Source organism: Hyperoodon ampullatus (genome assembly GCF_949752795.1).
Source record: "Hyperoodon ampullatus genome assembly, chromosome: 5".
NCBI lineage: Eukaryota > Metazoa > Chordata > Mammalia > Artiodactyla > Ziphiidae > Hyperoodon > Hyperoodon ampullatus.
In genome coordinates this window covers 5,600,686-5,627,320 of record NC_136918.1, presented here as the reverse complement: position 1 = coordinate 5,627,320, position 26,635 = coordinate 5,600,686, and the positions used below count along the sequence as shown (strand labels likewise).

At 54.1% G+C, this 26,635-nt stretch overlaps 1 protein-coding gene across 1 annotated transcript in view; it reads right to left on the bottom strand.

Annotated features, from left to right (window-relative positions):
* ESYT3 (extended synaptotagmin 3) overlaps positions 1–26,635 on the bottom strand; it is a gene marked incomplete at its 5' end in the record, with an annotated part of 53,999 nt that overhangs the window by 8,057 nt on the left and 19,307 nt on the right. The window contains 18 exons of the mRNA XM_079704864.1: positions 46–144; positions 838–1,334; positions 3,127–3,276; positions 3,986–4,072; positions 4,584–4,652; positions 5,209–5,271; positions 5,375–5,437; positions 5,862–5,951; positions 6,196–6,244; positions 8,024–8,106; positions 8,804–8,974; positions 10,910–11,030; positions 12,442–12,497; positions 12,945–13,034; positions 13,620–13,686; positions 15,264–15,340; positions 18,748–18,882; positions 20,252–20,293. Coding sequence (XP_079560990.1) covers positions 46–144; positions 838–1,334; positions 3,127–3,276; positions 3,986–4,072; positions 4,584–4,652; positions 5,209–5,271; positions 5,375–5,437; positions 5,862–5,951; positions 6,196–6,244; positions 8,024–8,106; positions 8,804–8,974; positions 10,910–11,030; positions 12,442–12,497; positions 12,945–13,034; positions 13,620–13,686; positions 15,264–15,340; positions 18,748–18,882; positions 20,252–20,293 — 2,009 coding nt within the window. The remainder of the gene's footprint in view (positions 1–45; positions 145–837; positions 1,335–3,126; positions 3,277–3,985; positions 4,073–4,583; positions 4,653–5,208; positions 5,272–5,374; positions 5,438–5,861; positions 5,952–6,195; positions 6,245–8,023; positions 8,107–8,803; positions 8,975–10,909; positions 11,031–12,441; positions 12,498–12,944; positions 13,035–13,619; positions 13,687–15,263; positions 15,341–18,747; positions 18,883–20,251; positions 20,294–26,635) is intronic.

Genomic DNA, 26,635 nt, shown 5'->3' with positions numbered 1-26,635 from the left:
CCTGATGCTCTCAAAGAACCTTTCCTGGCCCTAGCATCCCTTTACCTGCAGCTGTTGATTAGCACGCTGAGACAGTGCTGCAGACACACATAGCGCACCGTGAGCTGAATCTCACCCAGCCCCTGATGCCTGAGATCCCCGTCTCTGTAAAGAAAGGCCTTGTCATTTCTCTTGCCATTACAAGTGCTGACCTCTCCCCGCACCCCCAAGAAGCATGTAAGTTAATAAAATAATTCTCAGTAAGGTTCCTTTTAGTTGGAAGTCAGTTCTATCCAGCATTCATGTAAAATTATCCTATTTCACAGTAGGAAAAGCACGGCACAGTGGGAAGAACCCTGGAGCAGCATCTGCCTTTATACTACGATTTCCTGTGGAACCTTGGGTGAGTTATTCGACCTTTATGATAGTAAGTTCTATCTTGTAGGGTTATTGTGAAGATCAAATTAAATAACATGCTAAGCCCAGAGTCAACATTTAATAAATGGCAGCCACTGATTATGTAATTCCACATTCTAAGCTTTCCATATCATCCCAGTATAAATAACTCTTTAGAATTCAGGGTATGTTTCTGCTGTAAGGAACCTTAACAACTGAAGTCCCACATCTATTTTATAGTTGGTGTGTAGCTAGAGCCACATGAGACTTTTTGGCATGTGCACACGTGCTTTCTCTCCCCCCAGCCTGTGTTCTTTCTGTCTCACCATGCTGCCTCTTATGAAGCCATTTTGTGAAAAACCAGAACTTGCACAGAAAAGTAAGTTCATATCTACTTTTCCATCCAGGGAGGTATTTTTCATGCAGGTCATTTTAGAAAAGATTAAGCAGAGAGGTGCGTACTCAGTGCTGAGGCTGACATCTGTCAGGTCAAAGCAGGAAGAGGCCAGGGAGTTGAGCGAGGACATGCTGGGAGCCGGCCTCTTGGGCGGCCATGCGAATAGGGAGGCAGGGCATTTCATGGGTCTGGGTGACTTGATGGGCCCTGGACAGTGGGGGCCTGGGGCAGCCAGGAAGGTGGTGGACACACTCTTCTTCTCCCCCATGGGTGCAAAGAACCCTCTGGCTCTGTCCTTGCCTTTGGGCTCTGGGCCCATCTCTTGAAGTGAGGGCTTGGTGGCAGCGATGGTGGCACTGGTGGTGGCTGTGGTGCTTTTGGAGGCTTGCTTGATATCAGAAGCAGGGTCTGGAGGGCATGGCAAATCTGCAGGGCCCTCTCCCTGCGGTGGGGCTCTGGGGCCCTGGTTGGTGGCACCCTTCTTAATGAGCAGAGGGCCTTTCTTTAGGGCTTCAGGTCCTGTGTATGGGCCTCCCAGCTCTCGTTCTTCCAAGTGCAGCAACTGTAAGCAGATGACAGGGTGGTTTATGGGCTGGGCACACCACTACCACTCTCTCCCCCACCTCTGGGAAATGGTTCCTTCTCTTTTCTGGAAGGAACAGTTTTCTCAAAACTCAGTTCCTTCCTGACTCCCCAGTCCAATGGATTTTTACCCCCAGACCATATCTTTTTACCCCCAGACCATATCTTTTTACCCCCAGACCCTATCTTCCTTAACCTCTCTGCCTCTGACTCACTCTGACCAGAGCTTCTGTCTTTTCCCTTCCTCCTGCCTCACCAGTCTTCATGAAGACTCAACTCTGATCCCCTTTTCTCTATCCACTGGTACTGGATGCTGGAGACCTGGCCAATTCTCACAGCGTGCACTTCCCCTCCGTGCAGAGGACTCCCAGAGCTACACCCCCAGCCTTGCCCTCACCTTAACCTTCATATAGATCACCAGCTGCCTTCTGGATCTGGTCATTTCTAGCTGTCACCTTACTTACCATTGCTTTCCCTAAAATGTGTTTCCTCTCCAGACACACCCCTGTGCTTGTAGCACCGAAGTTTCAAACCTCAGCCATTGTGTCTTTCCTTCCCCTTTTCCCATCAGTCATTAAGACTCTTCCTAGGAACTTCCATGTCCAGCAATAAGGCAATCAAAATATTCTGTAAAACCTCCTGTTAGGAATGCTCAATAAAAATGAAACAAACATACTTCTAAATGCATAGACAAATTCACAAGAAAGTAAGGAAAATCCCTAGGTTAAAAAAAAAAGAGAGAGAGAGAAAACTGAAAAATAAAGGTTAACTTTCCCAGGGTCATTTATCAACCATGGAATCCAAGGGGTTTGGAGAAGAGACCTAGGGTCAGAGTAGGACCCATGAAGGTGGGATATCTTTAGTGAAAAAGTAGTGTAGGACAAATAAACATTTCACCCACAAACAAAGATTGACGACAAGAAATATATCTATCTCAGCCTGTACTCTGGTTGGGGGAAATAGAACCTTTCATGAGAATATGGCATCTTATAGCCTGTCTCCTATAAATTTTGGGTTCATATTTATACTACTGTGGGGTTTTGAAACCCAAAGTTTGAAAATTAACATAAAAGTGGACTCAGGTGTGTAATGTTCCTGAGGTGCTTGGTTGCAGCCAAAGCAGAACTTCCTTGGAAGTGAACCAACCTCAATCCAGGTCACAAAGGCAACACTGAACATATGTCTGCAACCCAAGTTACCAAATGTAGAAATGAGTCACCATGAAAAAGCATCAGCAGACACAACAGACATCAAAATTTAACTACCAAGATCTTCAGATAATAGAATAACATACATTTTAAGTATTTTCAAATGATTAAAGATGGGATAGAATCATGAGAAGATAAAACGCAACGAAGAAAAGACATTGTAGATTTGGAAAAGATAAAGATGAAGAATAGCCTTTGAAACAAAAACTGTGAACAGGTTAAACAGCAGATTAGGCATAGCCAAAGAAAGAATTAGTGGTCTGGAAGACAGGTCTGAGGAAATTAGAATGTAGCACCAAGAGATAAAGAGATGGAAAATATGAAGGTGAGATCAGGTTAAGCCATGGAGATGATGAGAAGGTCCAACATAATAGAAGGAATTGTAGAAAGAGGGATTAAAAGATTAGGAGAGGCAATATTTGAAGAGGAAATGGATGACAATATTCTGAAACTGATAAAAAAAATATGAATCCATCTCCTAGCTTCTTACCAACACAGTGCAGATACTTAGTGCTGGGGCAGACCACCCCCTGCTTACCCTGGGGGAAAAGGGGAGAGGTTTACCCGAAGCACCAGCCTCATGGAGATGAGGCTGTCCAGGCCTGATTGGTCCAGCTGGAAGTGCTGCTCGAGGATAAGGTCTGCATGGGGTAGAATCTGGCACAGAGGGATCTCCAGCACGCCTAGAGCACATTCTCGGTCATCATCAAGCACCTGGGCAGTGGGCCAGTCACAAAACAAGAGGATAACCAAGTCCCACCCTCACCAGACTACACTCTGGGCTCCAGCCAAGACTGAGTTCACTTCAGTAAGTATGTTCTGTGTTTCTTTTGGCCTCTGGTCCTGTTCTGAAAACTGGAAATGGGACCAGGCCCGGTCCCTGCCTTCAGTCAGGGCGAGAGAGCGACTCAGGGTAGAGGCAACTATGATCTGTATGAGGCAAGTCTGTCAAATGCCTGGGACCATCAGGGCTTTAGGGACTGATGAGCTGTGCTGCTCTATGATGGGACTTCCAGACAGGCCTGAGGGTCCCCAAAGACCCCAGTTCTACTACTTGTTGGTCATGAGATCTTGGACAAGTCATCGTTTGAGCCTCTGTTTGCTCAGGTGTAAAGAAGATCTCTCTCTTCCACAGATCTTTTTTTAAAGAAGTACATCATCATTAATGTCCTGAGTAGATTCCAACCCAGGCCACGCTGGGTGCTAGGTAATCACTGGAGAGACTGGCAGGGAGCACCAAGGGACCTGAGGGTTTGTCCCTCCACAACCTCCTACCCAACGGCCTTGGTCACCAGGCTCACGAAGACGTGGGCCCTCAGTATCCTCTCCTGACTTTACTGCGGGGGGAGCCTGCTCAAGCCCCCTACCCCTCCTAGCTTAGACGCCTCTTAGCTGTGTTCCACGAGCCCAGCTTCAAGCAAACCTTCAGATGCAGCTGTTCAGCGGCCACGTTGTGCACAAAGAAGGAGAACACCTGGCTCCACACAGGGTCCTTGCTGTGGGGACAGGTCTGGGGACAGGAGAGGGAGAGATCACTGAAGGGTCAAGTTGGGCAGAGCAGGATACCAGCACCCTCTGCTCTCATCCTGGCCCCCTGGTGCCACTGGGAGCCTTCTCGTGGGAGGCACTCGGGCAGGGCCGTCAGACTCCAAGGCAAGGAGAGTTTGCCGGGAAAGTCTCACGGGGCTGAATCCTACCAGCATTAGAGCTCACTTCCAGGGGGACTTCTGCTGCTGGGGGTGGGGGAAAGGACACAGGCGTAGAGCCATGCCGAAGCTCGAACCCTGGTTCTTCTGCTTTCTAGCCCTTAGGCGAGTCACTGATCTCTGGCCTCCAGATTCTTGAACTGTGAAACTATCTTGTGAGGTTATTTTGAAGACAAGAGTCATATAAAGTGCCTCTCGTGTGCCAGCACCTACTAGGCATTCAGTGTGAGCGAATTCCCTTTTGCTTCTCTCCCTGAAGTGTTGGGGCACCCGCCCATTTTCCTTAGTCTTCGGCTACACGCCAAGCTGCCTTACCTTGCTCACGTGTGTCTTCTTGCCTACAGACAGCTTGACGTAAGAAGAAGGGTCTCTGCTGACTTTATTCTGTGAGGGGACAAATCCACAAAGTGGAGGTGGCACCCCCAGTGCCAACTGGAGACCCTGCCTCTCAACCCTCAGGAGCACCGGTGGGACCTGAGGCCACCCAACCACTTCCCTTTGAGAGAAGCCTCCCCTGGAGCTCCCAGGAGCCCCGGGCTGCCATCGCTGTGCCAGCACCTAGACGGGGTTGACCCCAGGGGTAGCTTCCGAGTTAAAGATGGGAGGCCTGGCTGGGCACAGGCCCTTGTTCCCTAGAGCTGTGGAGATAGACAGGGTGCAGTTGAGTTCCGGCTCCCCCTTAGCTGTGTGGCACAAGCACTTAGCTTTCCGGGTCCTATTTTTAAAATGGCAGTAAAATGGATGCACAGCCACCGTGGGACTCAGGCATAGCCGATGTGGGGATGAGCTGCCAAGCCCGGTGCCAGGCTCGCTGCAGGCTCAGTGAACGGCGGCGCTTATTGGCCCCGGCTGTGTGTGCACGGCGCCGCCCAGCAGACGCGGGGCTGTGGTTACTCTGGGGAAAAGGAGCTGTGTGACTTGCTTTCACACCCACACTTACCTTAGTACATCTGGAGAGCTTTTTGGCTTGATATTCACCATTTACGTAGTCAAAAGGGTTTCTCTGCAGCACGAGAAGAACAGGGTGAATGAGCAACACGTGGACATTTGAAAGTGGCGGGCACACGGCAGGGTGTGTGTGACACTCTGGCTGTGTCACCACTCACCGGCAGGTTGCAGGCGCTCTCCAAGAAGACCACGAGAATGGCAGTGGAAAAACTACCATGGTCCTGCAAGCAGACACAGACCCTCACTAGGTGCCCCCAGCATCAGGAGACACAGACTGGTTTAGGAGAAGCCTCTTGATGCCTGAAGAGCCAGCCCTTGCCCTCCAGACTGGCCATACCTTCCCTCACAACCTCGCTCTTTGCTGAGGCTGAAAAGACAACTGCAGCATGACAGACTCAAGTCAGAACCGGTGGACTTCCCCATGAACTGGGCTGATGGGCACTAACAGAGCTTTTAAGGGTCCCATCCGCCCTGTGTGGAGATGAGGGCTGAGGGAGGTGCTCCCCAGAAGGTGGGGCTGGCTGGAGGACTCTGGGGGCGAGATGTGTGGCTTCAGCCCGCTAGCTCCCTCCCTGCCTCCCCGCACAGCTCTCACATGGACCAGACCTGCCACGAGCTCCCCGCTCCACGAGAGCCCGCACTCACCTCCGTCACGGCTTCCGGGTCTGTGATCAGTGACAGCCACTCCAGCCTCAGGTGCAGCTGCCCGCTCGTTGTGTCTTTCAGGGCAAACCACTGCAGGGGGAGGGGGAGGGAGGAGAGCTTGGGGAAAGGGCCAGTGGGACGCTGCTGACCCTCTTCAGGCAGCTCAGTTCTGGGACCCAGTAGGGCCCTAATAGGGGCTTCAGGGAAGAGGCGAACCAGCGCGGACAGGGTAGGCTCTGGACTAGGAGAGGCGGTTATGGAAAGACAGAAGTACTACACTTTGGGATGGAAACGATGCTGTCCACGAGGGGGGCTTTGCAGGCACCAACTCTACCTCATCCACCACTCTGTTGGTCACGACGTCCCCGAGGCAGATCCGCAGGCTGGAATACACAGGGAGCGGGAGGTCAGCTCAGCCCGGAGGCAGCAACAAGCAGCAGGCGTGGAGGCCCACCCGGAAATCTATTTTGAAATATCTGAGTGGGACCCTCAAGACAGAGGACCTCACTCATCCCAAGGATGAATGGGAGACCACTTTGAGCTCAAGCAAAGGAAGGACTGTCTAACCATCGGGGCTGCTCCCACTGGGCATGCTGCCCGGGCAGGCAGGCGGCTCTGACCCCAGAGGGGAATAAGCAGACACTGCTGGACACACTGGCTCTGGATTGCCCAATGAGGGTGCTATTGGTATTCGGGCTGGGATGAGTCTTCACTGTGCAGAGCTGCCCACGCATTGCAGGAATTTAGCTTCCCTGTCGTGTGTCCTCTAAATGCCAGTGGCACCACCTCCCGCAGTCATTGTAATAACCAGAAATGCCCCTCCCTTTCCAAAACTGGCCCAGATGCCCTCCAGGGGCTACGTATAGTTGGCATGTGTGTGAGAGGCAGTAATACATTCACGGCGTGCCTTCCGCCTTGCCCCACCCAAGCCCAACTGGAGGGTCCTGAGAGCCAGAGGGGAAATTAATTCCATGTAACTGTTAGAAATGTGCTTGAGCTCAAAACACACTTGAAATCAGTTACCTAAACCACAAACCACAAGACACACTTCTAATCTGCAACATTACAAAAATCACAACTCCTTTCATTAAGATGAGAAATTAAAAATGATAAGTAACGTGGTGGTGAGCTATTTCTCGGGTGGTCAGATTGTTCCCCTCCCGTTTTGTTTTGTTTCTATTTTTTAAAATCACCTGTTCATGGAAACAAGCTAAAAAATTTAGGAGTAAGAAGATGTGGGTAAAATTCTCTTTTCTGTTGCCTCCTAACCCCAGCCTCTGAGATGAGCAGCGGTGTAGCGTCCACACGAGCACATGCGAACACACGTACATGTCCATCCTCCCTGGAAAGATGTATCAACTGCTCAGGTCACTCCCAACTGCTTCCCCTACTTCCCTAGATAGAAATGAATATCCTCGAGGTCAACATACATAGATCCTACTCATCACTTTTAAAAGCTGCGGGATATTCTGTAGTTTGGCAGTGACAAATTTGTTGAAACGTTCAGGCAATATCCTCTGACTCTGGACATTCACGTTTCCAGCTTTTTTGGTTTGTCACCACAGATAGGTCTGCAATAAACATTTCAGGTATAATGCTCTTATAGGAGATTCCTGGAATTGGGATGGCTGGACCAAAACACATGTAAATTTAGAGTTTTGATAGCCAGCCCCACGCCGGTCATTTCAATCCTCTCTCAGCCCTGAGGCTCTGTGTTCCTCTGAACTGGAAGGAGAGAGAGGTGACTTGACCTGCAGGCCACAAGGGCTGATGCAGCAGACCTCAAGCATGACCCCAGCTCAGAGTGAGCAGATGGTTCCTGGGTACCGAGGGCCTGGCCATCCGTGCCAGCCTTGGGCCTGCCCACTGCTCCAAACGGGGACTCTGGGTACATTATGAGGAGCACAGAAAGCAGAGCCCACGGTACACAAACGTCGGGGCCCTCCCTGTACCCTAGAGGGCTGGCGCTCAGGGCTGGGCACTCGGGAGGCATCTGGGGGGAGGTTTGTGGCAGCGGTGCAGAACGATGGGACTGGTTGCCTGGTACTGTCACCACGTCAGAGTGCAGCGAGGGCTGCAGGGCCCTGGGCGGTGGAAGCAGGGGTACCTGTGCCTCAAGGCCTAGAGCCCTGCGCCCCCAGGCCCAGCTTGGCCCTCCTCACCTGCCCAAGAAGTCATCCTTGTCAGGATCCTCATCGTACAGGTCCACCACCAGGTCCTGCCCAGGGACTTCATACACTATGAACTGGAAGGAAAGAGAGGTGACTTGACCTGCAGGCCACAACGGCTGATGCAGCAGACCTCAAGCATGACCCCAGGGGAGCCAAGGGCCAGCTCCGCCACCTGCCAGCTCGGAGCCCCGGGCAGGTTCCTGCCCTTCTCAGTGCCTGGAGAACCCCACCTGTAAGAGGGAGTGATGCCCTCTCCTGTGGGTGCGGAGGATTAGAGGCAGCTTGTGCAAGCCTGTGGGCAGGGTGGGTGCTCGGGATGCTGGCTGCTGTGTTTTCTGCCCGGGGCTTGCCGCTTCCAAACTGCAGCACTCACACAGGCTGTGGGCCTGCGCTTCACACAGTAAGGACTGTGGCTGAACTTAAGGCAGAACGTCAGGCTCCTGGTGTCTGGCTCTGGGAGGGAAGGTTGAGAGGACCGGGGCAGACCTGCCCCTGAGGTTCTTTGATTTGATTTGATTTGAAAACTTCCAACAAAGCCGGCTCTGGTTGGGAAGGGCCGTAGGAATCTGTCAATAGGCTGGCCCTCCATCAGGGGCCAGAGCGGCCCACCTCTGGAAGCCTGTCCCCAAGGGCCACGCCCGTGGCCCAGTGTTGCCCATGGGTGTGTGAGGACCGTGAAAGTAGGGTCCTCCCTTGTTTGGGACAGGACCACCCAGAGTGGAGCCCTGGAGGGCATGGAGAGCAGCTGGGAGCCGCTGAGGAGACCCTCACCTCAAACACCTCGTTCCAGGTGGGGTTCAGGTTCTTATAGATGGTCCCGCTCCGGAAGTGCTGCAGGCCGATGCTCACCTTGGCATAGGGGTCTGACTTGCCTCCGAGTCCTAGGAAGTTGTCCTTCTGGGCCAGCTTTTCTGCCTCCAGCAAGTGGGCTCTGATCACTCCCTGGAAAATGCCCCAGCCCGGGCCTCACAGCTGTTTCTAGGGCCCTCAAAGCCCCCGACGTCAGAGCCCAAGCCATCAGCTATCACCCTAGCCCCACCTTACCTTCCCCATGTCTGGACAGGGAGACAGAAGCCAGAGATGACAACCTCTCGGCCAGGGCCATGCAGCAAGGGACGGCAGGGCCCAGGGCTCTGTCCACTGCACCACGATGCCCGGCCACATTCCCGGCCCTCCCGCCCCTCCGTACCTCCAGCCTGCCCCGTGAAGGGCTCGTTCCACTGCGGCCACTTCCTCGTCCTGTGCCAACTGACACGCCACCCAAGCAGCTTTCCTCCAGCGTTCCAGCCCCTCTCTAGCTTACACGTAGACTGAGGCCCGCTGTCATTTCTTCCCACTACCCAGGTGTACACACCCCTGTGGCCGCTGCCTGCTGCTGGCAGTGGGTCCCTGGGCTCGTAACGGCCCCAGCACTGAGTCACCCCACTCCCAACATCCTAGGCTATGTCTCAAGTCAGAACAGAGCACAAGAACCAGGAAAAACACAGTTCAGGGGGCCAGTAGGCCTCTGGCCTAGAACTATTTCTTTTAAATATCAGTAAATACATATGCATTTGCCCTTTGACCCAGCAATCCCACGTCTAGAAATCTATCCTAAAGACATACTGGCAAACATATGAAAAGATATGGACAAGGCTCTTCACGACAGCACTATTGGAAATAACAGAAGACCAGACACAGCTCAGCCATCCATCAGTAGAGAACTGGTTGAACAGATGCGGTACATTCACGTGGTGGAGTACCACGTACCACACTGTCATGGGGTGACCCTCATGACACATGCATGATAACAGCAAGGTGAGGAGAGCTGTGGCCCGCTGCCGTCCATCCAAGAAAGGGGGACTATGCGTGTAATCAGATGCATACACACAGCCATCACACGTGTATGTGCTCATATTAGAAAACAAATAATGAAAAATAGTGTAGGAGGAGGGACTAGGTGGTAGAAGCTAGACTCCTTAAAGCACAATTTGTTTTTCACACTGGCCTTTAGAAGTGTGCAAATATTTTACATGATTGTGAAAGCAAGTTAAGGTAAAAATTAAACTCTAGAAACAGAAAATGGAAGGAAACAAATTAATGTAAATATTCACGGCCAGTTGTCACAGACACACAGAGAGGAACTATTCCAAGTGAGTTTAAATTGTAGCCACTTGACAGTACATCTCTAGTGGGATATGCCCTAAGGACAGAATGTCTGCAGTAGCTATGATGTAGGTGACGGTGCTGTACTGAGACTGCTAAACGCACAGTGTGGGGTAAGGGCCATGCGTCACCCCTGCGTGGCCTGATGCCTCACACCTGGCTCTGATGGTAAAAATAGGCACTTTCCCCTCTCCTGAGGCCCTGACTCCCAGCCCCACGGCCAGGGCACCTTCTGCAGGGAGGCCATGTGGCTGTCCTCCTGAGGACAGCCCTGAGGGCTGGCCCCCTCCTCAGGGGCCCCCTGAGCTCCCAGGACGGGCGGGGGCAGTGGGGCTGAGCACCCAAGGAAGCCCCCCGTCCTGGCTCCTTCCCAGAAGACGTAAGCCTTCTTCCTGCCACCAAAGGATGGAACAGGAGCCTCCTGTCCCTGAAGGGAGAATGGGAGGCTCCTGGAGTTTCCCGGGAGCGAGCGTGACTGCCCACAGTCCCCAACACAGGCCACATGGGGGGACCAGGATCCAGGAAGGAATGCTCCCTGGACTTTTTCCCTCCCAAGACGGGTGACTTTGGGCAAGTCATTCAATCTTCCTGAGACTCAGTCTTCGCCCCATAGAATAGGATGCCAGGCCCTCCCAGGGCGGACATGAGCATCGCCCTCCGAGGGTGCGTCTCCCTGGCCCGTCCGTCCCTGTGCTCTGGGCCCAGTGCCCTGCGGCCCGCGCAGGTACTCACGCGGGGCAGAGGGAAGCGCAGGCTGGTCAGGTCCAGCCCTTTCTTCACGGGCACAGTCACACGGTTGGGCAGCACCATGTGGGCAGCGATGAGGTCCTCCAGCAGGCTGTCTGACACGTCACTGGGGACAGTGGGCACGCACAGCTGTGGAGGGTGGCACGACCTCCCCTAGGCCGCCTGCCCGCCCGCCCATCCCTGGAGCTGGAACCAGGAGCAGAACTTGGGGGCAGGTGGGCCCATCTCGGGACACAGCAGCCCTGACCCCAGCCCGCCTGGGTGGGGGGTCGGGGGAGGATGTAGGGTGTACATTTTGACCGCCCCTGGGCCCCCCCACCCCAACCCTGCTTTGTTCTCTGAGGCATCACAGCATGGTAGCCAAGAGCGAGGACATGGATCCTGGGTTAGAATCTTGGCTCCGTCACCCATAAGCTGTGTGACCTTGGAAAGTTGCTGCTCTCTCCAGACCTTAGTTTCCTCATCTCTAAAATGGGGCTAATTATGCCTACTTCCTGGGGTTGTTACGAGGATGAGTTAATACGTGTGAAGTGCTGAGAACAGTGCTCAGTGCCCAGCAAATGCCAGGTACGTGTCCACTGTTGTAGCCCTTCTACTCTCTGACATCACCTTGAAATCCTCCTTCTTTGTTGCCTGACTCCATCTCGCCAGTAGAGGGAGACAGGGGCAGTGCCCAGAACAGGGCCGGCACGCAGTAGGCGCTCAGGAAATATCTTCTAAGTGAAAGAATGCATGACTGGATTCTCTGCGCCCAGGGGGCGAAGATCAGTGGGACTATCCCCAGTGAGGGAGTGAGTGGTCCTCCCCGCAGATGGGGACAGCTGCTGGGCCTGGCGAGCCAGCCAGGGGCTACCCTGGCTGGTCCACTGTCCCTCCCTCCTGGGAGGTGTGTCCACACGGGGCTGGAGCCCTTCTCTGCTCCTCTCAGGGGCCTGAGGCTCGGAGCGCAGCACCACACCGGCCCCAGGAAGGTGGGTTGCCCAGACCAGCTCCTCCTCACTGGCCTCTGCCCCGTCCCATGCCAGTGTCTGTGTCCGGGTGGGAGCCACTTGGGCTTCTCACACACACTTGGGTCAGGGAGGGAGTGGATGTGGACAAGGAGGACACTCATGTGTATCCACGCCCACTGTGCCAGCACCGCACATACCTGACTGTTCTCCCAGGGGCCTCAAGACAGAGGAACCAGGCTCCCCATTTACTGAGGAAGAGCCCAGAGAGGTGAAGTAACTTGTCCAAAGGCACACAGTGGCTGAGGGGGGGCCAGGAGCCTGGTCTGGCTGGCCTGGTCCCAGAGCCTGCGCTCGCCCCTCATTAGCCCACGCGGCCTCCTCTAGGACATCTCACCTGATGGCGTCACTCCAAACACACCCACGCTATCCCTCTGGAGGGGGCAGCTGCCCACCCCTCTCCTTGTGCAGACAGAGGGAGGGCACAGCCACGGTGTGGCTCCCGTCACTGGCTGCACGGCCGGGAGGGCCCCACCTCGGGCCTGCCTGGCGGTTCACACAGGCACTTACTTGATTCCTGGCACGTCCAGCAGGTTGGTCAGGCCTGTCCAGTTGATCTGCAGGTGCTGCAGGGGCAGGAGGAGGCCGTTAGGCTGGAAGGAACCGGAAGCCCAGGCTGAGGACCCTCTGCCAAGGGCCCCGCCCCGCCCCCACGGAGAATTCAGCCGACTGGGGGGGGCGCCCTCTGCGGGGGGCGAGGCGGGTGAGGGCGCCTCCCAGTGCTGCTCAGGACCAGGGCTGTCAGGCAGGCTGCTTCTGCCGGGACCACAGGAGCGGCCCGAGGGCTCTGAGTTACAGCCTCCCCTCTGTGACCTCAGCCACTTCTCCAGGCTGTTTCCCGGGCTCGGGAAGGGCAGAGTCGAGCCCCTCAGGCCGCCTTAGGGAGCACGTGAGATGGGGGTCCAGCTGGGCTTCGGCAGCGTCTGTTCTTGGGCTCAAACCCAGTACCTGGGCCCAGTGGGCGAGCGCCGGCCCACAGGGAGCGGCCGGCCCGCCTCGTCCTGGGGACTCACCGGCTTTTGAAGGAATAACATGGTCACAGCTCCCACGAAGGGCTTGTCCACCAGGAGGGGCTCCAGGATGAGCCGCAGCGTGCCCTGCAGCTGGATGGCACAGAGGGCCGGGGGGGACCTCAGCCACCCTCCTTCCCGCACCTGCTCTGCTCATGCATGCCCGAGCCATCCCCAGATGTCAGGGCCACCTGCCATCACAGCAGGGACCACACTCGGGGAGAAGAAGCCAGGGTGCAGCTGCCACCCCTTTGCCGGTTCCCAAGGGCCACAAGCTGGCCCCCACTGCCTTGCTGCCGGGGGGCTGCAGCCTTGACCGTGGCCGGGACCCAGGAGTGCTGTCCAGCTCCGCTCAGCTCTATCTCCTCCATCCGCCTCAGCTTCTCAGCACCGGCTCCGCATCGCTTCATAAAGAGAGCCTCTCACTTCCCAGGGCAGTCGGAGCCTCTCTGGCAGGGGGATGTGATGAACAGAGGCAGGCGTGGGGCTGTCCTGAGCAGCGGGGTGGGGAAGCCCAGCCACCACTTCCTGGCCCTGTGATCTCAGGCCTGGAGTCCCTTGACTGGTACCAGCCTCTGTGCTCGGTGTCAACACCCCCGCTGCAGCCTCCTCCAGCATAAGCCCGCTTCCCCTGCCCTGACCCCCAACCTAGAGGCAGTCACGCCGGGCTCCACCCACCTGGATCCCGTTCACGCCAGCCTGTATCTTTTGCAGCGCCACGCTGATCTCACAGTCCCCGATGTAGCTGAAAGTGGGGAGGGAGAAGGACGGCAGAGAGTAGGGGCACGTCCACAACTCAAGACAGGTCGGGAGACTCGCCCAGTGCAGCCCAGCCCAAGCCCGGCTGGCCAAGCCCGAGCCCTGCATCACCTGGATGTGGACTCCTTGACAGCTTCGGCTTTTCTCAGCTCTGCGCAGACACCGCCCAGACCCCCAAAGGCAGCCCCTGGGGCCCCCGCACCCAGGGGTCCCACGTGCATCCCCACCTCTGCCACGAGGGCAGAGACCTCTGGGCACCACTTCGCCCCACGACACCCGCAGATGTGGAGGAGGGGCTCTGGGTGCACACACTGCTACGCCTCTGCCCCGTCTCTCCCCAGGGACACAGAGCAGCCCCGCAGCCTCCATCCGCCATTCATGCAGGCTTTGCTGGGGGTGGTGAGGTGGGCACAGTAACAAGTTCTCAGAAGCCTGAGTTCAGCTGGCAGCTCCTGCCATGCGATGGGCACAGGAAGCCCAGAATGGGTGCCCTTGAAAGTAGAGAGCAGAGACCCCATCAAAAGACAGAAGGAGATGCGGAGGGAGAGGGTGGCCATCCAATATCTGCAGAGCACAGGCAGAGGAGCCAGACGTCACAGAAATGCTGAGTGTCCCCTGGGAGGGTAGGGGGAACTCAGGGACCCCAGGGGCTCCCTGAGATGACTGGAAAGCTGGGTGCGTGGGCTAGATGACCTTGACGTGCCCCAGCTATTCACACAAGGATCTTGTGGCAGAGCCTTGGGGCCAGGAGGGCCCAATTGCCATTAGCATCCCAACACACTTGAGACCAACCCCCATACAGTGATGGGTGTTCTGGAGTTGCCTCCTGTCTTCCCAACGTGTTCTCAGAGCCAGCCTCTGGGCTATGGACAGGAAATACAGAGGCACTGGAAATGAATGGCAACCTTCTGGAACCTCAGGAGTTGATCCTTGGTCCTTGAAGCACAGTTCAAATCCCACCACCACCAGGAAGACTTCCTGGATTGAATCTCCATTCTCTCTGACTCCAGCCTATTACAAACCTCATTCAAAAGGGGTGCCCCTGCCCGACCCACTGAACAAGTCACCTGTGTGTCTTTGCATCCTTTAGTGTTTCTGAGGTACCACAGAGCCCAGTTCTCCTGCTGGCCTTTCACAGCCTGTGCTCAGAGCTCCCTGGGTTGCATCACAAGTCCCCACATTTTCTTGTCACACTTGCTTTCTCTTGCTACATCCTCTCTGAGACGGCTGGTCTGACCCTCCAGGTGACCTGGCCTCCAAGAAAGCTCTGTTGCCCAGGCCTTGGTACCCAAAACACGCCTGGTGCCTGGTCTCTGGGAGAAGCCAGGACTGGGCCGAGGGCTCAGACAGTAGTGGCTCCCCTGGGACCATCCGTTCTCTTGCCACTCCTCCCCGTCCCAGCAGGGACCTTGTGCTCCAGCCCAGGGGGATGAAGGGGCAAATGTGCTGTGAGGGGCTTTCACACCCCAAATGAGTGTTTCCCTGCGACTCCATCTTCCACCTGGCTGTTCCCACAGTGTTCCCCCGCCCTCCACACCTGGCCCCAGGGGCACAAGGGCTCACCAGATCTGCAGGTCCAGGACCACCTGTCTCCGGTTGCACTGGTTGGTATGCACCTTGACGCCGTTGATCCTGGGGCACTGGAAGAGATGCCAGAGGACTGGGTCAGCAGGGGTCTTGCAGGCAGGAGGGCGGGGGGCTGCTGGCTCCCTGCCCAGAGCTGGGCTTCGTCCACAACAACCAACATGACCACTGCACTCCCGGGATGAGGCATGAAAGCAGAAATCCACCCTGCAGTCCCTGCCCATCCTTGGCACCCTGATACCTCCCTCTCCAAACAAACAAAAATGTTTCATAATAAAATGCTGGAGAAAAAAATCAGTCGACCACACTAGAGGAAAGATTCTATTATCCTTCTATTCTCTCCATGGAAAGTGATGCTTACAAATGCATTGTCACATGCAAAGGTTATCAAAGAGTATGGAGCCAAAACTGCAGGAACAAAAGTATTACAGGGATATCTTGAACAGTTCTTTTAAATGATCATGTAACTTTTCCCAGAGTTTGTGATGTGTGTGATATGTCAGCTTTTTAAAAAGTACAACTTGTTGTGATTTATTTTCTCATACGTTCTCGTATTTATTCAACATTCATTTTTGTGCTGGTTTTACACTTTTTAAAATTCGGTTTTTTTTTAAGAGGGCCCCCAGAATTGTAGAAGCTTCAGGCCACACAGTACCTGGCTTGATGTAGAAGACCCAGAGAAAGCAGCAGAAGCCTCGGGAGGAGGGAGGGGCCTGTCACCGACCTGCCCCAGCCTGAAGTCTGCTCCTGGGCTGGGGGCTGGTTTGCAGGCACCCGTGGAAGCTCAGCCAGCCCCAAGACCCCCATCTGCAGAGACCAGCCCTGGAGAAGGCTGCCTACCTGGAGGCCTCGCCACAGAGAGGAGGACTAACCACTGTGAGCATCTCCTCTGTGCCAGGCAGGGCGGCCCTGGCTCAGGGCTCACAGTGAGCGCCGGGCACCAGGCTGGTCAGGTGCCCCACGTGGAGCACCGCTCACCCACCCACGCAGAGCGGCCCTGACGCCAGGCCTGTTAGTCAGCTTCACAACCACCTTAGAAGTGAGCCCTTTCCTTTTACAGATGAGGAAACTGGAGCTCAGAGAGGTTAAGTCACTGGCCCAAGGTCATCACAGCAGTGAGCAGAGTTGGGCATGGACGTGGGAATCAGAGGAAGCAGGAAACACTCATGGGCGTGAAGGGAGTGGGTGTAGTGAGCGCACTGAGCCTGGCCAAGCCCAGGAAGGTCACGTGAGGAAGTCCTCTGTGACGCCCCCGCCTTCCCCCGAAGTGGAGAGGAGGGGGATGGGAGAGCTAAGAGGGGTGGGAGGAGCCAGGACACGGAGGGCTTTGAATGCCAGGACCAGGAGCCAGCTATTTCCCCTGCGGGGCTGGGGCATCTGGTCAACTTGCAGGTCCCCCCGCCCCCGCCAGGTTTTCGTGACAGGGTGAAAATCATCTCTCAGGGTCAGCCACTCCTAGTGAGATGGGAGACGGATGGGCCCCTGGCTGGACAGCTGGTGTTTGTCAAGCAGAGTAAATTTGAAGCTTTGTTTTTCCCCAGACACTCCAAGGACAAAGTTGGTGGCAAGAGCTGAGCTCTGCTGAAGTAAAGAGATAAGATGACCGTCCTGAGGTCAAGGAAAACTTCCCTGTCTGCACATGCGCTGGAAGGCTCCTTGGGGGTCAAAAAGGGAGGGGGCGCCCCCCTATAATAAGTGTGGACATGCACCCACAGTCCTTTGCAGTGGGATCCATCTTAGCAAAAAGTGGCGCACGCATCTTGGGGAGGGTCCTGGGACCAGTCAGATGTGGGAAAAGAAATGAGACCATCGGCCAAGTGTAAACAAAGACCCGGAAGAACTGCCCTGCATAAGACGATTTAACCGCCTCTTTACGGCACTCCTCCTCATTAGGGAGGATGCCCACCCCCTTTCTCTGGGTGTGTATTTCTGCCTTGATTCTGCCTTAAACAAACAATTTCTCCGTGTGTTCTCTCACATGTTGTGCTGTGTCTCTGATAATAAACTCTGTACCTGTTTTTACAGTTTTTGCCTCCTTGAAACATTCTTGCTTTCAAATGGGGGCAAGAGTCAGGGCCACTTTGCTTCTAGCCTCTAGCCCCCGGTGGTGGTCTAGCGGTTAGGATTCCTGGTTTTCATCCAGGCTCCCCAGGTCCAATTCCTGAGCAGGGAACTAAGATCTCGCTTCAGGACCGCCCACTGCGGTCTCTCTGACATCACTAGGCCTGCCTGCTTCCGCCACCAGCAAGGGCCCGCTGTCCCACAGGCATCACCACCCAACAAGCAGCCTGGCCGGGCAGGCTCTGCTATGAACACAGCGGTCCGCAAGCTTCCTGACTCTTTGCCTGCTGAGTTCTTCAAACGCCGACTCAGACATCACCCCTCCCAGAAGTCCTCCCTGACTACCACACTCCCACGCCCCGACACTGCTGAAGCCACACGTTCCTCCACGTCGTGCATGCACTGCCATGTCGGTGTCCGTCACCCCCCAGCTTATACGTCTGTCTCCACGACAGGACAGGGACCTTCCTGAAGGCAGGGGCACAGCCACACCATCTCTGTCTACAGTGCCTTGCACACGGCCGTGCTCAGGAAGTCATACGTGAGTGAAACAGGGAAAGAACAAATGAGCCAACAGATGCTGGGACAAGCGAGTCCTGGCAGAGTCTGAGTGGCTTCAGCCAGAACCTCCAGGGCTCAGGTAAGCCTGATCCGCCCCCACTCGGGAGGCTGGCGGGGCACCCACCCTGGGGCTGGCCGACAGCTCTCATCAGGCTGGCCTGCCGTCTACATCTGCTTCTCCTGGAGCTGACCAGATGCCAGTGCCTCTGATTTACGGGGTGATGGAGCTCACAGCGGCTCTGCCTGGGGTATGCATTTTCTGATGATCAAAATAAGACTTTTACATCAGTGGGGCACTGGGGGGCAGAAAGAGTGGGGCAAGAGGCTGGAATAGGAAATGCAGCCTAGAATAGGGACATGACACACACTTGTCAATACACACACTTTTACCCTGGGTCACCAAGTATCTTCACAGAACTAGCCTGGGCTTCTAACACGGATAGCCAGCATCAACCAATCGGTAGAGAATTAGTCACTGCTTTGAGGCACTGACGATCCCACTCCACGACGGTGAGTTCTCCCCAGCTGATGCTGAGGTTAGGAAGCGTGGCTCGTGCGTCTTTGTGTCTGGCTGGCTTCCACCACCACATGGCACGTTCTCCAAATTTTGCTTAAGAAGAGTGGAAGTATTTCCCACCTCTCCTTTTCCTTTTCCCTGAGCCAGGCTTCCCCAGAACCTGTAGAGGTGGTGGTGATGGGACTAGGGGCTGAGGGGTTTATCCTGAGGCCGAGAGGCTGGGAAGTGCAGGAGGGGAATGGGCCCCCTGGGAGTGACCCCTGGCAGGGGCTGGGGAAGAGCCTGCACCGTAGGTCCGGCTGCCCTGCCCGAGACAGCACTGACCTTCTGCCCGAAGTAGAGCTTGGTGAAGGTGAAGGTCCTCAGGTGCACGTTCTTCTCCCGGATCTTGGGCTCGAGTTTCTCCCGGAACTTGTTTTCCATGATCATGCTTAGGTAGGGCCAGATCTGGGAGATGATCTGGGAGGACAGGAAGGGGCCTTTGGTGGTCAGGTCTGTGCCCCCTGCCCCAGACCCGTGGCTGCCCAGGGGTGGCCCTTATGCTGCAGCACCCATCTGCCTGCCTGACCCCCTATCCCATCTACCCACCTATCCGTCCATCTGTCCATCAGACGTCGGATAACTACAGCCGTGGTTCTCACTCTTACAGTTAGATCCCAAGATTTGCTGCCATTTTGCAGCCCACCATGAAATAGTCACTCACTAAACTTAGTATGATGAGGCCCTTTAGTTCTGTGCTAAAACATAAGCTACCTGAACAACACTGTGGTATTAAACAAGAAGTAGCAGGTGCCAGAGGTTTAAGAAGAAAAGAAAAGAAAGAAAGAAAAAAGCCACAGAAGAGAAATTTAAATTGTTTCCTGTTGATGTAATTTTTTTCCTAGCAATCGGGAAAGGCTGCCTGTAGCTGATTTCTGCAGCAGGATGACTCACAGTGCTGGGAACCAAGTGTAGGACCTGGGGAGAGGGAAGGTGGTGGAGAGATGGAACCTGGTGGCAGAAGATGGTGAGCAGAGAGGGGCAAGGAGCGGGGAGGGGATGTGGAGCGGGGGAGAGCAGCCCACATGTTCTGTTTGGGGCAAAGGCCTCTTCCACCTCTGGGACTTGGGCCTTAGTTTAAAGAAGCAGCTCCCCCTTTATAACCCCTAATCAGAGGAGCCTAAAGGAAGTGCGGTTTCAGGGTTTAACGCCCCTACCCCTCTCCGGCCTCGATGAGCCAGGCATTGTGGGGTTTTAAGTACCGCATTAATACTCACGACAGCCCCGTGAGGCAGGGACCATCATTATTCCCATCGCGCAAAGGAGGGGACCCGCTCTGAGACATTAGGCAACCTGCTCGAGGTGGCACAGCCAGTGCTGCCAGATCCGGGCTGGGAACCAGGCGAAACCCCGGTTCCCTAATCACCAGGGTGCTTCGGTGATTAGGAGCTGCTGTCAAATCCCTAATCACTGCCTTCCTCTCCCCAGGATGCGCTGGTCTCGGCCTGGTGGGCCACTGGAGGCCTGCACTGTGCTCTGTGCTTCTCCGTACTTTTAAGTTTTCTGCTGTGGCCATGCATTAATTTCACAATGAAAATATTTTCTTTTTAGAAAAGAGAGTCATTGGTGATGAGAAGAACCCGGAGGATGGGAAGAGCAAGCGACAGGCAGAAGGCCCCACCCCAGCGACCAAGGGCCAGCTCCGCTCCTCCCCGGGCAGGGCCCCTGCCAGGACCGCCTTGTCCACGCGCTGCCCGCCCCGTCCAGGCTTCGGGTGACTCAGCCAGGGCTGCAGGGGAGGACGAAGCCTGGAGTGAGGCCGGTGCCCCCAGGCCCGCCCTGGCCTTACCTTGTTGGCCCACTCGACCCGCTCCACGTCCGGGAAGTGCATCTAGGGAACAGAAGCCCCGAGGGGAAGTTAGACGTGAGACCTGCCTGCCCTGCGGGACCAGGCGCGTTCCCACTCCCAAGCACAGAGCTGCACTGACCTACCCTGGAAACTGGAAGCCGGCCCGCGGCCAGGCGGGGGGCAACCAGGCCGAAGGCGCCCACGTGCGGCCTGACACTGACCTGACCTTGGCCGCCAGCTCCTGGCTCAGGGGGCACAGACGGGGCAGTTCTGCGGCGACCGTCCGCCCTCCTGTCGCCCCTAGCCCACCTTCCCAGTGGAAGTGCAGAACCCCAACCCGGGCCTCCCCCAGGGGGACACCCGAGCTTGCTTCTTGCAGATTCTGTCCCCCTTATTCCCTTTAATGACACAAGTAATCATAGCCCCTGTAGGAAAAATTAGAAAATACAGCTAAACGAAAGGGAAACTATTTTATGAGAGAATGCCGCCCGGTGATAACTGTCATTACCAGGTTGATGCGTTTCCTTCCAGTCTTTTCCAGAAACAGGTACGTGTAGTTTTCACAGAAATTGAGGTCACAGTGCTTTTTTGCAGGCTGCTTTTTTTCACTTAATGTATTGTGATTGTGCTGACTCCAGAGGTAACTGGTGCCAATATAAAAGGCCAAGAAGGGCACCGTGTCGTTTCCAGGGGCAACTGGGGAGTGGACGTGCCCCTCCTCGGCTCTCGGGGCTCCCTCCCCAAGCCCCCGCCGTCCCCGGCAGGGAGGTCCCTGGGCCAGATCCTATGGTCACAGCACAGCTCCCTCCAGGGCCTGCTGGGTGAGTCCTGCCACATCCCTTGGGTGGGTCGGGGGGGAGGTCCCTGAGGGGAACTGACAATCCTGTCGCCTAACCTGATTCTAACCTGATTCTGAGGGTGCTGAACCCCCTCCCCACAAGCCTCAGTCCCGGAATATGTCTACTGAGTGCACTAGCCACCCCCCACGAGGGCCGCCCCCGCACCAGCACCAGGGTTTTCTGGGACGGACAGAGTAACAGTGTACGGGTGCCTGGCGCAGAACACGGTCGATAAAACGGAAGGGACGGCCATCACTGTCACCCTGCCGAAAGTCCCCGGAGGACGAGGCCAACTCCGGATCAGACTCACGGTGGGCCTGGGACCCCCGACGGTGGAGAAAGGGCCTGTCCTTCCCACCGGGGGCTCGGAAGGCCCACTGTCCAGGGGCTGAGTAAACACGTCCATGCAGTTCACACACCTGGTGCAGCCCTGCCAAGGGCCAGGCCCTGAGCTAGTCCCGGGGATGCCCCGAGGGCCCAAACGCAGACCTAGGCCTAGGCCACTCGCCCAGGAGGAGACAGAGAGAGATTTCATTCTCTCAGGAGCAGTTTTTAACAGGCTTGACAGTTCAGAGGAGCTCAGTGCTTCTGAGACTCCTGGGACATCACGCCATTCTCCCAGCCTCAGTTTCCCCACCTCTGGGCAGTGGCCCATACCAACTTGGAGAAGCGTCTAACATTCCCAGGTGCTGCCAAAAAAATACTGCCTGGTTGCCAGAAGGGGAGTCAGCCCAGCCCAGGAACAGAAGGGAATCGTCGCGGCGCAGGGGGCCAGGAGCCAGGGCCAGCCCGGCCAGTTCACCGCACATGCCCTGCAGCGGCCCTGGGTCAGGTCCCAAGCTGGGTTCCAGCCAAGTGTAGGGTGAGACCCTTCCATTTCTCCCTATTACACTCACTGCCCAGCCCTGAAGTAAAAACTCCTGCACGTGGGTCTGAAAAGACCCCTTGCTTCCCCGTGGATTGCTCCATTCACCACCCTCTTAGACTTCCGTTCTTCCAGGCAGCCTTTCCAGATCACTCAAGCTGGGGCTAGGTGTCCCTAGTATGTGTTGCTGCTTCTCCATCACAGCTTTCAACACACCTTATTAGAGCCGCTTGGCCTTCCACCTGCCTCCTTACCAGACCACAAGCTCCGGTGGGCTGACTCAGCCGTGCTTCCTGTTAGCGCCCGTCCCTGGTGTATGAATGTCTTAATAACTATTTGTGGAATGAATGAATGTATGAATGAATGAATGCAAGGTTCTTGTCCTCAAGGAGCTCTCAGGCTGGTGAAGGAAGCATGCAATTAACAGGCTATTCCAGAACAGGATCAGCACCAAGGCAGGGGGAGGGGGACCGCCACAGAGGGGGGAGTTCGGTTACAGTGGGGCTGTCACTGGAGCCTCCGCTCCTCTTGTGCCCAAGCCTACTGGCTGGACCCCTCACACCCTTCTTGCTGTCCTAACACTGCACTTCCCATCCCGTCCCCGCACACCCTATGTGCATACCCCTTCCAACGTCCTGCACCCCCGTCCAGGTGATTCTCACCCCTGGAAGCTGAGAAGCTCTGATCTGCTGAACCCTGGAAAGGTGATCCAGCTTGGTGGGTCCAACCTTTGCCCACACTTGGTATCTAGTCAGACGAAGATTCCTGCACTGCCTCATGCCTACTGAATCAGGGTGTACCTGGGCGGGGCCTTCCAATTTATTTTTAACAAGTTCCTGGCGTGATCTTGAAGTTCAGTCAGGGTTGATGTGAGGTACCAATGACCTGCTCAGCCCTGCATTAGAGTGACCCACACTCACCCTGACATCGAGGACAGCAATGGAATGCCCAGGGCCCACTCTGAGGACGTTGTCATGGTCTCTCCTGGCCACCCATGCCTGTATTTGAGGCTCCTGTCTAAGAGATTCCCCCAGAGAGTGAGTCTGAACCCCTGACCAGAGCAGCGATTCAGACAAAGAAAATAAGAGACCATCAAGACAGCTTATTCTGATAGCTACACGTGGAACAACTCCTACAGAACACCTACTGAACGCTGGCAGAAGACCTCAGACCTCCCAAAAGGCAAGAAACTCCCCATGTACCTGGGAAGGGCAAAGCGGAGAGATTCCCGCACAGAGGATCGGTGCCGACCGGCACTCACCAGCCCGAGAGGCTTGTCTGCTCGCCCGCCGGGGCGGGCGGCGCTGGAAGCTGAGGCTCGGGCTTCGGTCAGAGCGCAGGGAGAGGACTGGGGCTGGCGGCGAGAACTCAGCCTGAAGGGGGCTAATGCGCCACAGCTAGCCGGGAGGGAGTCCGGGAAAACTCTGGAGCTGCCGAAGAGGCAAGAGACTATTTCTTCCCTCTTGGTTTCCTGGTGCGCGAGGAGAGGGGATTAAGAGCGCTGCTTAAAGGAGCCTCACAGACGGGCGCGAGTCGCGGCTGAAAGCGCGGAGCCCAGTGACGGGCGTGGGACGCTGGGGCTGCTGCTGCCGCCGCCAAGAGGCCTGTGTGCGAGCGCAGGTCACTGTCCACGCCGCCCTTCCGGGAGCCTGTACAGCCCGTCACTGCCGGAGTCCCGGGATCCAGAGACGGCTTCCCTGGGAGAACGCACGGCGCGCCTCGGGCTGGTGCAACGTCACGCCGGCCTCTGCCACTGCAGGCTCGCCCCGCACTGCGCGCCCCTCCCTCCCTCCCCCCGCCTGAGTGAGCCGGAGTCCCCGAAGCGGCTGCTCCTTTAACCCTGTCCTGTCTGAGCGAAGAACAGACGCCCTCCGGCGACCTACACGCAGAGGCGGGGCCAAATCCAAAGCTGAGACCCGGGAGCTGTGGGAACAAAGAAGAGAAAGGGAAGTCTCTCCCAGCAGCCTCAGAAGCAGCGGATTAAAGCTCCACAATCAACTTGATGTACCCTGCATCTGTGGAATACATGAACAGACAACGAATGATCCCAAATTGAGGAGCCAGGAATCAGTGCTGTGCCTCTGAGGTGGGAGAGCCAACTTCAGGACACTGGTCCACAAGAGACCTCCCAGCTCCACATAATATCAAACGGCGAAAATCTTCCAGAGATCTCCATCTCAACACCAGCACCCAGCTTCACTCAATGACCAGCAAGCTACAGTGCTGGACACCCTATGCCAAACAACTAGCAAGACAGGAACACAATGCCACCCATTAGCAGAGAGGCTGCCTAAAATCATAAAAAGTCTGCAGACACCCCAAAACACACCACCAGATGTGGACCTGCCCACCAGAAAGACAAGATCCAGCCTCATCAACCAGAACACAGGCACTAGTCCCCTCCACCAGGAAGCCTACACAACCCACTAAACCAACCTTAGCCACTAGGGACAGACACCAAAAACAACGGGAACTACGAACCTGCAGCCTGCAAAAAGGAGACCCCAAACACAGTAACATAAGCAAAATGAGAAGACAGAAAAACACACAGCAGGAGAAGGAGCAAGATAAAAACCCACCAGACCTAACAAATGAAGAGGTAATAGGCAGTCTACCTGAAAAAGAATTCAGAATAATGGGAGTAAAGATGATTCAAGATTCTATTTCCAAGATCCAAAATCTTGGAAATAGAATAGACAAAATGCAAGAAACAGTTAACAAGGACCTAGAAGAACTAAAGATGAATCAAGCATCAATTAAAAACACAATAAATGAAATGAAAAATACTCTAGATGGGATCAATAGCAGAATAACTGAGGCAGAAGAACGGATAAGTGAGGTGGAAGATAAAATAGTGGAAATAACTGCTGCAGAGCAAAATAAAGAAAAAAGAATGAAAAGAACAGAGGACAGTCTCAGAGACCTCTGGGACAACATTAAACGCACCAACATTCGAATTATAGGGGTTCCAGAAGAAGAAGAGAAAAAGAAAGGGACTGAGAAAATATTTGAAGAGATTATAGTTGAAAACTTCCCTAATATGGGAAAGGAAATAGTTAATCAAGTCCAGGAGGCACAGAGAGTCCCATACAGAATAAATCCAAGGAGAAATACGCCAAGACATATTAATCAAACTGTCAAAAATTAAACACAAAGAAATCATATTAAAAGTAGCAAGGGAAAAACAACAAATAACACACAAGGGAATCCCCATCAGGATAACAGCTGATCTCTCAGCAGAAACTCTACAAGCCAGAAGGGAGTGGCAGGACATAATTAAAGTGATGAAGGAGAAAAATCTGCAACCAAGATTACTCTACCCAGCAAGGATCTCATTCAGATTTGATGGAGAAATTAAAACGTTTACAGACAAGCAAAAGCCGAGAGAGTTCAGCACCACCAAACCAGCTTTACAACAAATGCTAAAGGAACTTCTCTAGGCAAGAAACACAACAGAAGGAAAAGACCTACAATAACGAACCCAAAACAATTAAGAAAATGGGAATAGGAACATACATATCGATAATTACCTTAAATGTAAATGGACTAAATGCTCCCACCAAAAGACACAGATTGGCTGAATGGATACAAAAACAAGACCCATATATATGCTGTCTACAAGAGACCCACTTCAGACCTAGAGACACATACAGACTGAAAGTAAGGGGATGGAAAAAGATATTCCATGCAAATGGAAACCAAAAGAAAGCTGGAGTAGCAATTCTCATATCAGACAAAATAGACTTTAAAATAAAGACTATTAGAAGAGACAAAGAAGGACACTACATAATGATCAAGGGATCGATCCAAGAAGAAGATATAACAATTGTAAATATTTATGCACCCAACATAGGAGCACCTCAATACATAAGGCAAATACTAACAGCCATAAAAGGGGAAATCGACAGTAACACAATCATAGTAGGGGACTTTAACACCCCACTTTCACCAATGGACAGATCATCCAAAATGAAAATAAATAAGGAAACACAAGCTTTAAATGATACATTAATCAAGATGGACTTAATTGATATTTGTAGGACATTCTATCCAAAAACAACAGAATACACATTTTTCTCAAGTGCTCATGGAACATTCTCCAGGATAGATCATATCTTGGGTCACAAATCAAGCCTTGGTAAATTTAAGAAAATTGAAATTGTATCAAGTATCTCTTCTGACCACAATGCTATGAGACTAGATAACAATTACAGGAAAAGAGCTGTAAAAAATACAAACATATGGAGGCTAAACAATACACTACTTAATAACCAAGTGATCACTGAAGAAATCAAAGAGAAAATTAAAAAGTACCTAGAAACAAATGACAAAGGAGACACGATGACCCAAAACCTATGGGATGCAGCAAAAGCAGTTCTAAGAGGGAAATTTATAGCAATACAATCCTACCTTAAGAAACAGGAAACATCTCGAATAAACAACCTAACCTTGCACCTAAAGCAATTAGAGAAAGAAGAACAAAAACATCCCAAAGTTAGCAGAAGGAAAGAAATCATAAAAATCAGATCGGAAATAAATGAAAAAGAAATGAAGGAAACGATAGCAAAGATCAATAAAACTAAAAGCTGGTTCTTTGAGAAGATAAACAAAATTGATAAACCATTAGCTAGACTCATCAAGAAAAAAAGGGAGAAGACTCAAATCAATAGAATTAGAAAT